The following is a 13,900-nucleotide window of genomic DNA, read 5'->3' as shown; positions in this document are numbered from 1 at the left end:
AAGCTAATTGTCACTGTTAATGGATGGAGTTTCACAGAGCTGTAAATAATGTGTAGCTTCACACTTACTGCTTTCTGCAGTGCTACTTCTGGGAGGGCAGCATGAGTTTACCTGCCAAATCCCGTCTCTCCAGCCCATTGTGGCTTCCTCCTTCCCCCAGCCTAGTCTGCTCCAACCAGGGGATTTACACAGAAATCAATAAAAGTTTTTCTGAGCCCCCCTCCAAAGGCAAAGTCAGAAAACAGCATCTCCTTCTTTTCGTGTACTGTAACAACCTACTGGAAAAACAAACAAGACCAGGCAAAAGGACATAATAAAATCACATTGACTTGGCTCACACCCATGGCCTTCTGCTGTGTATAGTACAACACATTTCCACTGATGGAAAGTCTTCATTTAATGTTCCTAATAGACATATTTGATGTAATATTCTTAATAATGCAGATGGAAAAGGCATTTAAACCTTATGAGAATGATCAATTGATCATAGCAAAGTCACCAACATAGATGACTGACAGCTACAAACGGACTGCTGACTAAGAGACAGATCATGTTTTCAGTCATTTTGATTTTAGATACCTTTAAAGGCAGCACTTCAAAGACCCAGAGGTTGCTCGGATGGAGTGAAAGAGGAATGAGGAGGAAAGACTTGTGAGGAGGGGAAAAAACACTATGTGGCTGTACCACACACGCACGCGCGCGCACACACACACACACACACACACTCTTCTTCATTTCCCTGCTATGCACAACCCACCTTGAGCTGAAACATTAGCTTTATTAGCAAACTTGTGATGAGTGCTTCTTATAATTGTTCTTTCTATTCAGTGCATGTACGGAAAGGAGCAGCGCATGCTGTATTCCAAACACTTACTTTCAATTATGCTCTGCATGCCAAAAAACAACTTCATGTCCTTGTCCCAGCTTTCTTTCTTTCTTTATTTATCTCATGTCACCACTCAGCTGGAGAAGAGTAATAATTAACACTAATGGTCTGATTAACAAGCAGGCACCAGAGTGTTAATTGCATTGACATATATTTTCTGGTAACCACATTCAGCCTTGTAGATTCCAGAAATACCATCCTGCTAATGACCAAATAAGAAAGAAATAACAAAATAAGGCAAAGATAGATAGATAGATAGATAGATAGATAGATAGATAGATAGATAGATAGATAGATAGATAGATAGATAGATAGATAGATAGATAGATCAGAAGAATGGCAAAGAAAGAACTCTTAAGTGAACCCAAAGAGCACATGAAACAGAAATGAGAACTAGTCAGCCATTAATTAATTTGAGTAGCCTTTTTTAATTAAGTCAGATCTACCGTTGAATAGAGAACCACAGAACAAGTGCCACGTTGGAACTCATATTAAGTCCACATACTCTGCTCGTTCAACCACATTAACATTTGATCATCAAGTAAGAAGCACAAATTCCATCTTTCATCCGTTTCTTCTGCACTATTTGGCACACAATTTGCTTGTATCACACTTAAAAAATGTGGATGCGATACATCTCCAGTACAAAGCCCTTGACCAGTTTGTGTCTCTGGCAATAAAGCACAGAGACTGTTAGCCACAGTGTCGCCACTTCAGGGGGGGAAGATAGATGGAAGAATCGAGGGGAGAGATGGCTGCGTGATGGAAGGGATGGGGGGGGTTGATGCTGGAAATGAGGGGGATATGGCCCTACAGTCGCACACAGATGCTCCAACCCCCTCCCTCCCCATCCTCTCCCTCCTTTTGAGCACAGTATGGGAGCAGTCTTTTGGGGGAGGCTGGCAGGCAATCAGTGATGTCATGCCAGCAGTGCAGCGATGGCAGCTTAACCTATTTTCGGAAATACCACAGAATTTCTATTTATAACTGTGCTGAGCAGCATGTATCTTCACACATCCCTCATGGATGTGAGCACTCATAGACATTTTCCAATCTAAAAAGTGTCTTCATCACAAGTTGGAACTTGTTTAATATCTGTAGGAGAAAGGCCTTGTTGCTGATGGTGTTGTTTACCATTATTAAGAAGGTAATGTGGGTATTATTTTTGGTGTCAACATACTTCCTTTTGGCCTCTATTGTTAGATATAATATACATATTTTTACAGTTTACTTTTGGAAATAATAACAGACATTAAATAATAAATCGCCTCTGAGATCAGTACTAGAAGTCATACTATTTGCACTGGCAGCAGAAGCAGTAATATTGGAATAAGTATTACAACTGTTACAAGGGGGAAATTTTCATGTTAACAGTTTTCAGGTGATTATATTACACATCTGCCAAACTTGGCCTCTGCTGCTCCTCCTCCATCAGCCCTGCCCTTCGGGGTCCAAACGGCTCTCAGCCTGTCGGGGGGGCAGGGGTACCCCATGTCGCCAAGCTGAGCCATCAATCTACTCCCCCATCAGCCTTGGGATAAAAGCAACTATTTGTTTCTACGTCTCTGACAAACACTTCATCTTTTCCCCTCCACTCATCCGTCTGTCCCTATATCCATTGTTTGGTGCCCACGTGTCTGTCTGTCATTTGCCTTGTGGACCCCGCCGCATGCATCTGCCATCCACCCTGTCCAATTCAATCGTGTGACAGTGCTAAGTCATATTCACGTGGCTTTGTGTTCGCGTGCACTCTCAGGCAGATACATGTACGACATTTATGCATTGTTCATTCACACCAGCATCAAGGGCTCAGCCATTTGGCAGTCAGAGTGATGTGACAGCTTGACTAATCTGTGATTGTTTTTTGGCCAATACACGGGGGTTAGCGAGCCCTCCAAGAGCACAGTACTATAAGGCAAGACAAATAACTTATTATTTTCCAGGCTTGTACAAGGCTTTATCGCATGAGTTCTCCTGAACCATTCCAAAATGGAGAGGGATTATCACAAAACATTGCATTAAAATCTCCTCTCTCCCCTCTCCCTTGTTATTTCATTTTCCTTCTAAAATGAATCTGTGCCCAGCCAGGCTCAAACACAACATTAAAGAGCTCATGCTATTCTAACAGAAACCACCAACCCCCTCCTCTCTCACTCCCTCCTTTTCTTCCCCCTCTGTGCCTTTATAACTCCCCCCTCATAAGAGTACACTCTGCTCTGTGGGCAATGGCACTCTCTGCTAAGCTACCCATACAAAATAGATAGGCTTCTATCCCTCTATTTAGACTAAGGAAATAGCTGTGACCTTTGTGCATGAACAAGAAAGAGGTACACTTCTACTGACTCTACCTTTAAAAGAGAAGTGTGACCTAAAACACTGCAAAAATAATTCAGCACAAAATCCTAAAACAGCCACAAAAGGCAAAATGAAGTTTCAGTTTCAACAATTTTAATAAATTCAAATTGATCTTTTCTCTTGTTTTTGTCAAAAATAGCCATAGTATTTCTAGAATTCATTCATAACAGAGAGCTTCTTTCTTTCCCTTTTCAAGCATTATTGGTCATTTTTAAAATACATGTTAAAAACACATTTTGGGATATGTTCATGACATTATTATATCACAGAAACAATTATATCATCAAAATATTTGCATCAACAAAATCATAAGTATAAGCACATGCCAGAGGGACAGAATAACAAGAGGGTTTACTTCCAATGGCCGTGGGATAAAAAGCCTTTTATAGTGTCTGAACACCCATGCTAATACACACCATCTGAAACAAACCACCGCAGAGCTTCAGCTAGTCTATTTAATGAAATACAAGTGTTGAACAGATTCATAAACAAATGTGTCAGTGATTAAAATGGTCCATGTTTTCTCTTAAACCTCACAGTACATCTTCCCATATCTGTCTCTGCTCCAGGCACCTATTAAGAGCAAACATATTCCAGAAAGGTCATGGAATAACAGCACTTCCACCACAGTGCAAGCATAATATACTGCGAGCCGTAATGAATGTTGCATCGGAGCAGGAAATCAATCCATCTGAAAGGCTCTCTCGAGCAGGGATTAAGGGGAAAGAAGCGAAGACAGAACAAAAGCCAGGTGAGTTTTATGTGCGGACACTAACCTCCAGCAGAGCACGGCCTTGTCCGCTTCTGAGATTGGCAATCTCCTTGGAAAGCCAACAGAATAGTAGAGGAGTGGGAGGCGACGCTCCTCATCCTGAAGTCAAGGCCCATAGCGCCTGTCAGTACCAGCTGAGCTGCTGCATCTTTTATGAGGAAAGCCCTGTTGCTTATTACAATATTTACAGACGTTCAAAGATTGCAAAGCAAGTGTTGTTACTGCATTAGCTTGGCTCGGTGGCCTTCGCTCACTAGCCCTGACAGAAGATTTTATTCTGGATTGTTAAATCGAATCACCAAACTGCAAGGAGACTGAGAATTGTTTTTCCTCTGTCTCAGTGTTCACATGCTCAGCTGAAATGGAATCAATTCGTTCTTAAACCCTATACAAAGTTGTGTAATTTCATTAGCAGCCATGCAATAGTGAGGCTTACAATAAGCTACACTGATGTCTGTTAAGTCAGTAATACCATCACAGCATGTTGTGCATGTACCGTCCATGTCACTTCTACAGCTCTGTTTATAGTCTGTAAGTGAATTTATCCCATCTGTTTCCTCAGGGGAGATGCTGTCCTACAGCAGTGCTATGATCTTTGACACTTTCCATAAAGCACACACACAATATGGAGACGTGTAGATGCACTCACACTTCCATCATATAAGAGAGGAGAGAGAGCCTCCAGCAAATCAGAGTTCAATCAATGCTGCTGCCTTTCAGGTACAATCTCATATATGAAAACTGCAGTCTCATGTTAATACCAAATCATTTTAATTTGATGCATATGCTATGTTCCAACTACATTTCCTTCCCTTTCTCATTTTTATTGTGAGGGCAACCCACAGAGGAACGCTATCCATCAGACGAGCTCAGAGGGAGAAAAAATAAAAACTTGAATAAATATTTCATTAGATTATTCAGTGATTTAATGTGCTTCTGCTTGGCCGGGGTCTAGGGCAATATCTCTGGTCCATTTATAAATGCATTAACACAATGATACCCCACAATAGCTTAATATTGAGACCAGGACTGAGTATGTCGGCAGACTGAAGCGGTGTACGGATTGTTTTTGTCCGTCTGCTGTGCTGAATCACACCTGCAGAGGAAAAAAAAAAAAGAAAAAGCTTCTCTTCACTCTTGTTCACTCTAGTTGGAGTGCGTGTTACTTAACTGCACGAGGGAAGATTAGTCAACCTCAATCAAACTGAAAGGATAAAATCTGTCCAGATAAATAGAGCAATCCAATAAAAATCTACACTGAAACCAACTCCAAATTGCTCTGTGTGCTTTTCATGTTTGCATCCACTTTTTGAAAGATAAATAAAAATAAAACAGCAACCTAAACATACAATATACAAGGCTTAAATCATTGGTTCTGCATATATGCATGCGCATAAACGTGCTAGTGTGTGCTCTGTATGTGCTATAAGTGAAAGCTAATTAGAGCCAAAGGGAGAAGTTTTCACAGCCTATGATAAATTCAACATCAGGAAATCCTCCACCTATTAATACCAATTGGGCGACAATAATTGGCAGGCCATCGACAGCGTGGGCAGAATTAATCATTTCAAAAGCCAGACTAGACTGAATTTTTAATTGGCAGAGGCAGCCACTGTTTAGGGAGGCAACCAGCTGATCACCCAAGAGACTGCTGCTTCAGACAATGCACATTTGCTAATCCTCTTGAGTCAAGTTATTATGGCCATGCATTATTATCACGCTTTACAAACTAATTCCATGTTTTCCCTCATGGATTACCAAGGGGAGAAATAGTTGCATAAGAAAAGAAAAAATACTAAACACACAAAGCACAAAGTGGATGAAGTAAGAATCAAAATGATAAAATAAGTGCAGTGACTACAAGTGCACTACACTACTGATGAAAGTGTGTGTGTGTGTGTGTGTGTGTGTGTGTTTATCCCTCTGTCCAGTCTTTGAGGCTGCGGTTCTAGTGTTTCCATCAGGATCCATACTCGTTAATCCTTTTCTGCTTAATGACATGATTAACTATAAAACAACCTCATCAGAGATCATTGTGATATTAGATTTTGATTATATATTGTTAACTGTGTGCCTTGGATTCATTACATTTTAAACCATTTAGACCAATTGACCTAACAGTGCTTATCTAAAAAAATTATAAGTCATTTATAAGTTTATGAATAAATATAACTCAGATCAAAGACTTTTTTCTTCCTACATTTAGACAAGCTAATTTTTAAATTTTGGGGTTATTTAATAAACCAAATTTTAACAAAACCTGGGACTGATAAACATTGAATAGAAGTTCACTTCTTTTTGGTCTTTATACACTTTTTAAAGGGGTGGGGGGGTCACTTTCTTACAAAGCTTTTTCAACTGTTGAGGACCTGAGAAAGATATATTTTTACTGAATTAAAAACAGTACAGCTCATTTATTTTTTTCAACTGATACTTAACTGTCAGAGGATGAATGATGTATTAACTGATGTTAGTTATAATAATATAAAGAACAAAAGACAAGAAAGTTTTCAAATGTAAAAAAAATAAAAAATCTAGGTGAGCAAAATAATTCACTGTATTCATACTAAACTTCAACTATATATCATAAACTGAGTTAATTGAATACTTGTTATTGCACCATATATTTCATTGTAATTCTTTACACATCTATCAAAGCTGTATTCTCTGTGCACGGAAACACATCTTAGAGCCTGAACTGCCTTTTTCCTGTCACCATCATAAGACGACCAACACTCAGGAGTTAAATACTGCAATCATTATGCAACACAGGGCAATGACATTTTAGTATATGTATGCACACACATGCACAAACACATATCGATGAATGCCAAGTGAGTGCTGCACTGAAAGAAATATCCTCCCTTCTACACACTGACAATATCAACTGTGGAATCGGGAGCGTTCAGCTTCGTGAAATATGTGGCTAAGAGAAGCTATGATAGGATAATCTCATGATGGGATCAAGCCTTCATAAACTTTTTTTTTTTTTTTTTTGAACCAAAATGTGATCACAGATATTTTTCAGACTCAAGTAGATATTTTAGATCAACAGCTAATTTCAACTTGGATATGCCCATCAAAAATAAAAATCTGTTTATGAAAATATGTTTTTCATTTGTAGGATCTTTCTTGGCTCCAGTTCATTTAATTTCATTTGTCTTAATCTTATTTAAAGTCTCTTCTTCTCTTCAATTCTGTGTTTCTGTGTTTCAATTCTGTGAAATCAACCCTAGCATGTTAATGAACACACTGGCACTGACGTAAAACGTAACCAGATTTCTGATACAGTGTCAGTGCAATGGCTTTGTGACATCTTTGGCCAACCTTTGTGATGGTAACAAATGTAATAGCTGCTGATGGTGATTCTATATGTCACAGAAAACATAATATTGTTTGCAGCATCTGCAAATGGCATTCACATTATTGTCAGAGATTGTCATTTGTCTTTTCTAAATGTCACTGCAATAAAAGGCTTATCTCCTGTACTAACGTCTTTCTCATATCAACATCTGCTCTGCAGGACTGCAAAGTGACGAATCCAAAGGAGGCGAAAGAGGCCCTTTTTTTGTACCAACACCGACAAAGTGACAGTCATGGTTTTGGTCTGTGACATCTCATGGACAGTTTTACAAACAGAGGTGACAAAAACATGCTAAACCATAAATGTTATGCAAGAGAATAAAGCGTGTCAGAACTTCTGGGTTAGAATGATGTGTTTCAAACAAAATCAACAGTGTACTGATCCAATACGGTAAAATTATGATTACACTGAAACTAATTACTACGATGCTGCTCACAGTCATTGCTATCATGTGTCCTGATGTCTGTAAAGGTCACTGTGATTAGGTCAGCCAACACAGAGGTACATCCCTGTGCAACTCCAAAGAAGTTATTGTTTTTGTCCAAACGGCTGAGCAAATGAAGTACAAATGAAATGAAATAAATTCGACAAAATTAAAGTTCATGATGATGACGACGACGACGACGTCAACATTGCGTGGATTGACAGTGAGGGGACTACTGTAGTGTGTGTGTGTGTGTGTGTGTGTTTGGGGGGGTGTTATGGTTTATCAGTCCTATCAGTCAGTGATGTTCACTATACATCCTTTGGTAACCAGCTTCATGAGCTGAGTGGATTTACACCCGCCTGCCTTCCATTTCAGCAGAGGCAGCGCAGCATCACTGCCCACTCTCTGTGGCGCCGTCCGTCATCTTGCGACAGCTCTTGCGCCCTTTGGAGACATTGTGGTATTGAACTGATTTCGCCGTGTCGGGATTGCACCCAATTCCATTCGCACATGGGGAGATGTTAAAGAAATCATATGGATGAATAAATGATGCCGCCCCTACGCAAAAAGACGGGGACTGGCAGAGGAAGGCTCTTTAAAAATGCATCCTTTCCAAGCGCCTCTGCCCCACTTAAGAGCGCGTTAAGAAAATACTGTTCAGCTGCGATAAAACACGGAACATGGTGATACTGTAAACGCTCGGGACATTTGACTATCTTCCATCTTTGTTGTCCGTGTGTAGAAAAATGAGGAATTAACAAGCTGGAATAAGAAATGCTCTAAAAATAAGAGGCTGTGGGGAAAAAATAATAAGAAGAACTTATGATTTATAATGCAATCATAACCGACAAACATCATGCATTTTGGATGGAAATGTGTAGGCTAAGCAATGATGCACATGGTTTCATGAATTGTTTAGAACAGTACGCAGATATCATATCTGGATTAGACGATAGCGTGATGAAACGCTTTGGGAAAAAAAAGTGACAAACCCCCGTATTTTCGCGTCACTATTTCAACACCAATGAGTTGCCAAGGTACAGGTAATAATAAACAGTTATTTTATGGGCCCAGCCATTGGAGCGGCGACACATTACCTTTGTGCATGCCGGTGTATCGGTCCTTTAGAACTGTCAGTTCGTGGATTTTCCCAAACTGTTCAAACAGCGGTTTCAGGTCTTTTTCTTCCAAGTTCCGCGGTATCTGCCCGATAAACAGCTTAATGGCATCTTGGTCTTTCATGTTGCCGCTCTCCGGATGAATTGAAATGGGTTCTGACCCGTTCATGGGTTTCGGAAATGTGATCTGAGGGTACTGGTGCTGATGTGGGATAAGTAGTAGTGGCTGTTGGGTCGGTGGTGCCCCCGGTCCGGTGAAAACCAGGCTGGAGTGAGCGGGCTGGGGCTGCTGTGGATGGTGCTGCCTTCTTGTTTCAGTCTGAGTGAATCTGGCCATTCTGAGCTGGGAGCAGAGTGGATAATAATGACAACACACACACACACTGTGAGAGAGCAAGCACTCAGCTGGAAACCAGGCTGACTTTCTATCCGACACACAACACACACGCACACACAGTACAAGGCAAAAGGGGGGGGGGGGGGGGGGGGGTGGTGGCGGAATAAGCGCACAGGACCGATATTAGATGCTGTGGGGCGACACCCAGTGGCAGTGATGGAGAACTGTGACTTAGGCTGGTAAGTATTGTTTGCAATGTGGGCTCCGACCGCCTTTTTCTTTTTTACGTTTCTTTCTTTCTTTCTTGTTTTGAACGTGACTGAGCGTACATAAATAAAGCTGTTCTTTCTGTAGAGGAACAGTAGAGGAATTGCAAATCCTAGCAGAAAATACTCCACAGGTCTTTTGCACAGCAGGCATTTCAACTTGTCCTAGCAGGAAAAGCACAGGTGTTACAGATAACCTTAATGATGGCTCCTTTTTTTTAAGTGTCCTGATGAGTCATTAAGTTTATTATTTACACCTGTGCTTTTCCTTCTGTCACAGGTCAAGATGTCTTCCTTGAAAAAAATCAAATGAGTAAAAGCCTTTCATATAAACTTTACTTGAATTAAAGTATGCAAGTGTTGGCAGTATGTGAACATTAATCATACAACGTTCTTTAAAAATGATTGATTTGTTACTGTGACAGCAGTATGTCAGTATAGCAAAATGCTGACGTAAAGTAAAGATGTATCTACAAAGTTACTGCTGTGGTTGGATAAGAATTAACTGAATGTGCAGAAACGTTGTAGATAAATGAGGTGAAGCAGTGCAGCATTTCCCTCTGAACTGTGCTGAAGAGAATTATAAAATCTCACAAAGTTTTAATGTGCCCAGACAAAATTTGTGCCTTGACTTTGCTTCAGCACAGTACTTGAGTAAATGTACAGAATTACTTCTTCTGCAGCTAAACGGAAAATATTCAGCAGGTCCAGTAATCCATCACTTCCCAAGTCCTAATTATAAAAACTGTCCACTGCAGTGTGTGAAATGCAGAGGATTAGTCACAAAGAAGCTCAAATCGAGCAAAAATATCAAAAAGCTTAACGGCCACCTTTGAGCCAAAAACGGATGGATCGCAGTTGTCTGCACATTTGTGTTACTTTAAAACTGCAAGATGTAAACTGAAATCCATGTTCGAGCGTTGTTTGTCAGGACTTTTCAAACTTCATAGATTCACACCATCTGAAAAGGACAGAAGGAGGAGGAGAAAGGAGAAAAGGATAGTGATCATTACAGCCTTGTGGTCTCTCTCCTGTTGCCAAGAGAGTTGAGCGTGCTTTCTAAATTTTAAAGAGCACAACAATATAATGTAAAGTGTCTTTACTTACCTCAAAAGGAAAAAAAATGTTCGCTGCATCATGTTTTTCAAAACTCTTGCTCACTATAATAAAATGCACACCTCTATTAAAAATACATACACAAGCTGACATGCCTCTTCTGCAACTTGGTCACCATGCATGTTGTACAAATGCTGCTGCAAGTGGTAAGTGCATTATTTATAAGTAAATGGTATTGCTATCTGCAATCTCTCATTAGATAGAGTCAAGGGACCTGCAAACATTAACCACAATTAGGAGACTTACTGTAAGTACTTTTCAAATAGCAAGCGGGCTAATCCCCCAAGAGGGAGTTTATTTGCATCATTTGCCTTCTCTTTGCAGACACTGTCAATAGCACTGAGATCCAAATCCATCACTAAAAAAAAATATCTAATTTAACTGTTACTGAAAGAAGAACAACACTGACAAAACCAAGGCACAACAGGCAGCGTAGTTTGACTTGCAACTTAGCCACAAACCACCCTTTAACTAAAACACATCTGCTGGACAGCTTTCTAATTACAGCCTATTTAACAGTGGATTAAATAAAGTGATATATAAACAGTCTGTGACAGCGGGCTCAAGGCTGCACGGTGAATCAATGCCGCTGCTGGCTGCCGCTTGTCTTACTGTGAAGGAACGGCACCACAGGGGTCCCCTCACAGAACACTGACTTACGAATGGCTGCATCACTGTGTGAGAGAATTGTCTTCAGCTGCCTCTTATCGCTCCGAATGCAGCAGTGTACCTGAAAAGCAAGGAAAGGCTCACACCCAAATGGCCTTGGCGTGCAGCAGAAACAGATTAGTCAACAATGTTCAGGGTTGAGAAGTTTGGAGAAAGAGATGCACTATCCAGAGTAGATGGTTGTTTTCACTGGGAGGGAAGTGGGGATAATTTCAGCTCTATTGAACTCTGCTCATAATATTTCTTTCTGCAAAGCTCAATAAGTGCAAGTGTTGAGGGAGAGACAGCAGGCAAGGGTACACATTGACATTACCAGTCAATAAAACAGTGTGTGGTAGCTACACAGACACAGGGCATTTTTTTTTTATTGTAAACTTGTTCTTTTGAAATGTGAATGTAATTCTTTGAAGCAATAGGTCCCCGAGTGCCATGCAAGATACAGTTGCTGAAACTGCTGTTTGTTTTCGATTAGTCGCGGTGCTATTTTATGCTTGGTTCATCGCGTTATAAATGTATTGATTAAAAGAGGCGGGGTACTCGCTGGATGTGGCTGGCCGCCTGAATGAGAGTTGGCAGGGACAGGAGTCAAAGTGAAAGTGTTTGGCCGATGGCTCAGCGTGTTAGCCCTCTTACATCTGTAGTGAGGAAACAAAACAGAGACGCAGTGCAGCTCATATTGAATAAGAGTACAGAGCTGTCGTGGCACTGGCTCAGAGGACTCTGAGGGAGGTTGAGCGGCTATTTTTAGGGATGTGGTCAACACAGGGGGAGGGGTATTGAGAACTTCCACTTCATGGTTTTTTATTGACCAATGCCATTAGTGTTTCGCCAAGCTGAAAGCAGAGACAAGAAATCAATAAAGGTCACACTATTAGTGTGAACTAAAAAGTTACATACAATTTAACTGGCTAGCGTTTATTCTGCTGCTTGTTAACCAGTCTGGACCCTAAGAGGGAGGCAGTCTGGCTTGATCTGTTCGGCTTCACAAGTCTGGAAGGCCCAGAGGGAAACAAAGGCAGCTGAGGGAGTCATTGTGCATTCTGTGTAGACATACAGTCAAGACAGGCAGGCAGAGACACACGCATGCATACTCACACTTCCTAATTACCCAAATTCAACATTGTTCTCCACATCCAGTAACTCACTTGCATATTGTGCAAACACTGAGATGCACATGAGCACAAATGGCAGTGAATATAAACACACATGATTTAACTTGCCATATGCTATCTAGTTAGAAGCTAAAGTCAATGAGTGAGTGGGGAACTTGACGAAATCAAATGTGCTGTTAAGGGAAAGCTTCTTCTCTGCTTGGGCTGGCTTGTTGAAGTTTTGAAAATGCAGTTGTGGTTTAATAAGCGGTAAGTGTTGGAGGTGTCCCCTGGTGCCTAATTCACCATTGCACTCTTGTTATGCATTGCAAAGCATGCTTGTTCAACTGTAAGGTGTTGTTCAAGGAAATTAGGGTGTGATGTGATGACGGCATATCACGCTGGAAGACAGTTTTATGGAACACTGAGTTAACAGGCTGATGAGATGTGATAAGAGCAGGCTGAACTGTGGAGTTAGCGTGCTGCACCTTTCACTGCAGACCTGAGGTCTCCGGTCAAAAGTCGTGTGGAGTTCTTCGATATCGATCAGAGCGTTTCCGCTAAAGAGAGCACTCAAAAATGTCTTTGCTATCAAGAAAAAAAAATTCAGTTTCATGAATTTGAATTTGTTCGCATGAAATTCCCCAGTTAGAGCTGACAAAGAGTCGCATCCAGCTGTTCAAGCATCTGAGCACCTTAATTCCAATTACCACATGGATGTAGTCATTAGGTGAGAGGCTGTTGCACCTGGGCCCCCTGTAACTCGCTGGAAATCTTGAACTGCCTGGAGAAATTTAAAAAGTATTATTTATCCATTTAGGTTGTTCTGGTGAGTCTTGTCTCTGGAGATTTTATCTACAAAGATGTCAGCGCTCTTTTCAGTATAATGGAACTGGATGGCACAAAAAAATTAAGATAAAAAAATTAATATCACTGTCTCTTTCCAGGAATCATGACATGGTTTCTCAAGATGTTGCACAAACTTTGTTGGGTGCAGTTTCATGTTGGAACTACATTCTGCCCCATCACAAGAACAAGCTTCTCGTCCGTCCTAAGTGTATGCTTTTTCTATGCATTTGGAAGGAAGGAAATACTTCCTCCATGAAACTTCTCACAACAAGGTCTGTGCATTATACTGAGTAACCATCCGTTATCTTCAAAACTCACATCAAAATAATCTAGGTGGATAAATAGCTCTGCATGTAATAGGAATAATGTGCATTTTTGATTTGGAGTAAACTGTCACCTAAAAACTTGTATGGGGATCTTTAACTAAAAGTTTAAATGCCTGACTTATATGTATAAGGAGTATTTATACCCTGTGATATGGCTAGTTGCTTAGTATTTCATCCATCAGTATTTTTTGCCTCGAGATCCACACAAAACCAAATCTACTGAGCAGGTTGATCTCAGTCCCACAGGTTGCAGGATAAGAGAAAAGTAATAATGATGGGAAATCATAAACTAACTTTGACACATTGAAGGTAAATTTTATCATC

At 40.6% G+C, this 13,900-nt stretch overlaps 1 protein-coding gene across 4 annotated transcripts in view; it reads right to left on the bottom strand.

The window, feature by feature from the left end:
* The window catches only part of celf5a (cugbp, Elav-like family member 5a), a 180,031-nt gene extending 170,348 nt beyond the window's left edge, over positions 1-9,683 (bottom strand). For all 4 annotated transcript variants that reach the window (XM_046392403.1, XM_046392404.1, XM_046392406.1 and 1 more), the window contains exon 1: positions 8,902-9,683. In XM_046392403.1, coding sequence (XP_046248359.1) covers positions 8,902-9,259 — 358 coding nt within the window. In that variant the 5' untranslated portion in view covers positions 9,260-9,683. The remainder of the gene's footprint in view (positions 1-8,901) is intronic.
* Positions 9,684-13,900: the final 4,217 nt, after the last annotated feature.

The sequence above is a fragment of the Scatophagus argus genome, chromosome 6, assembly GCF_020382885.2.
Source record: "Scatophagus argus isolate fScaArg1 chromosome 6, fScaArg1.pri, whole genome shotgun sequence".
Taxonomy (NCBI): Eukaryota; Metazoa; Chordata; class Actinopteri; family Scatophagidae; genus Scatophagus; species Scatophagus argus.
This window is presented reverse-complemented; position numbering and strand designations above follow the sequence as displayed.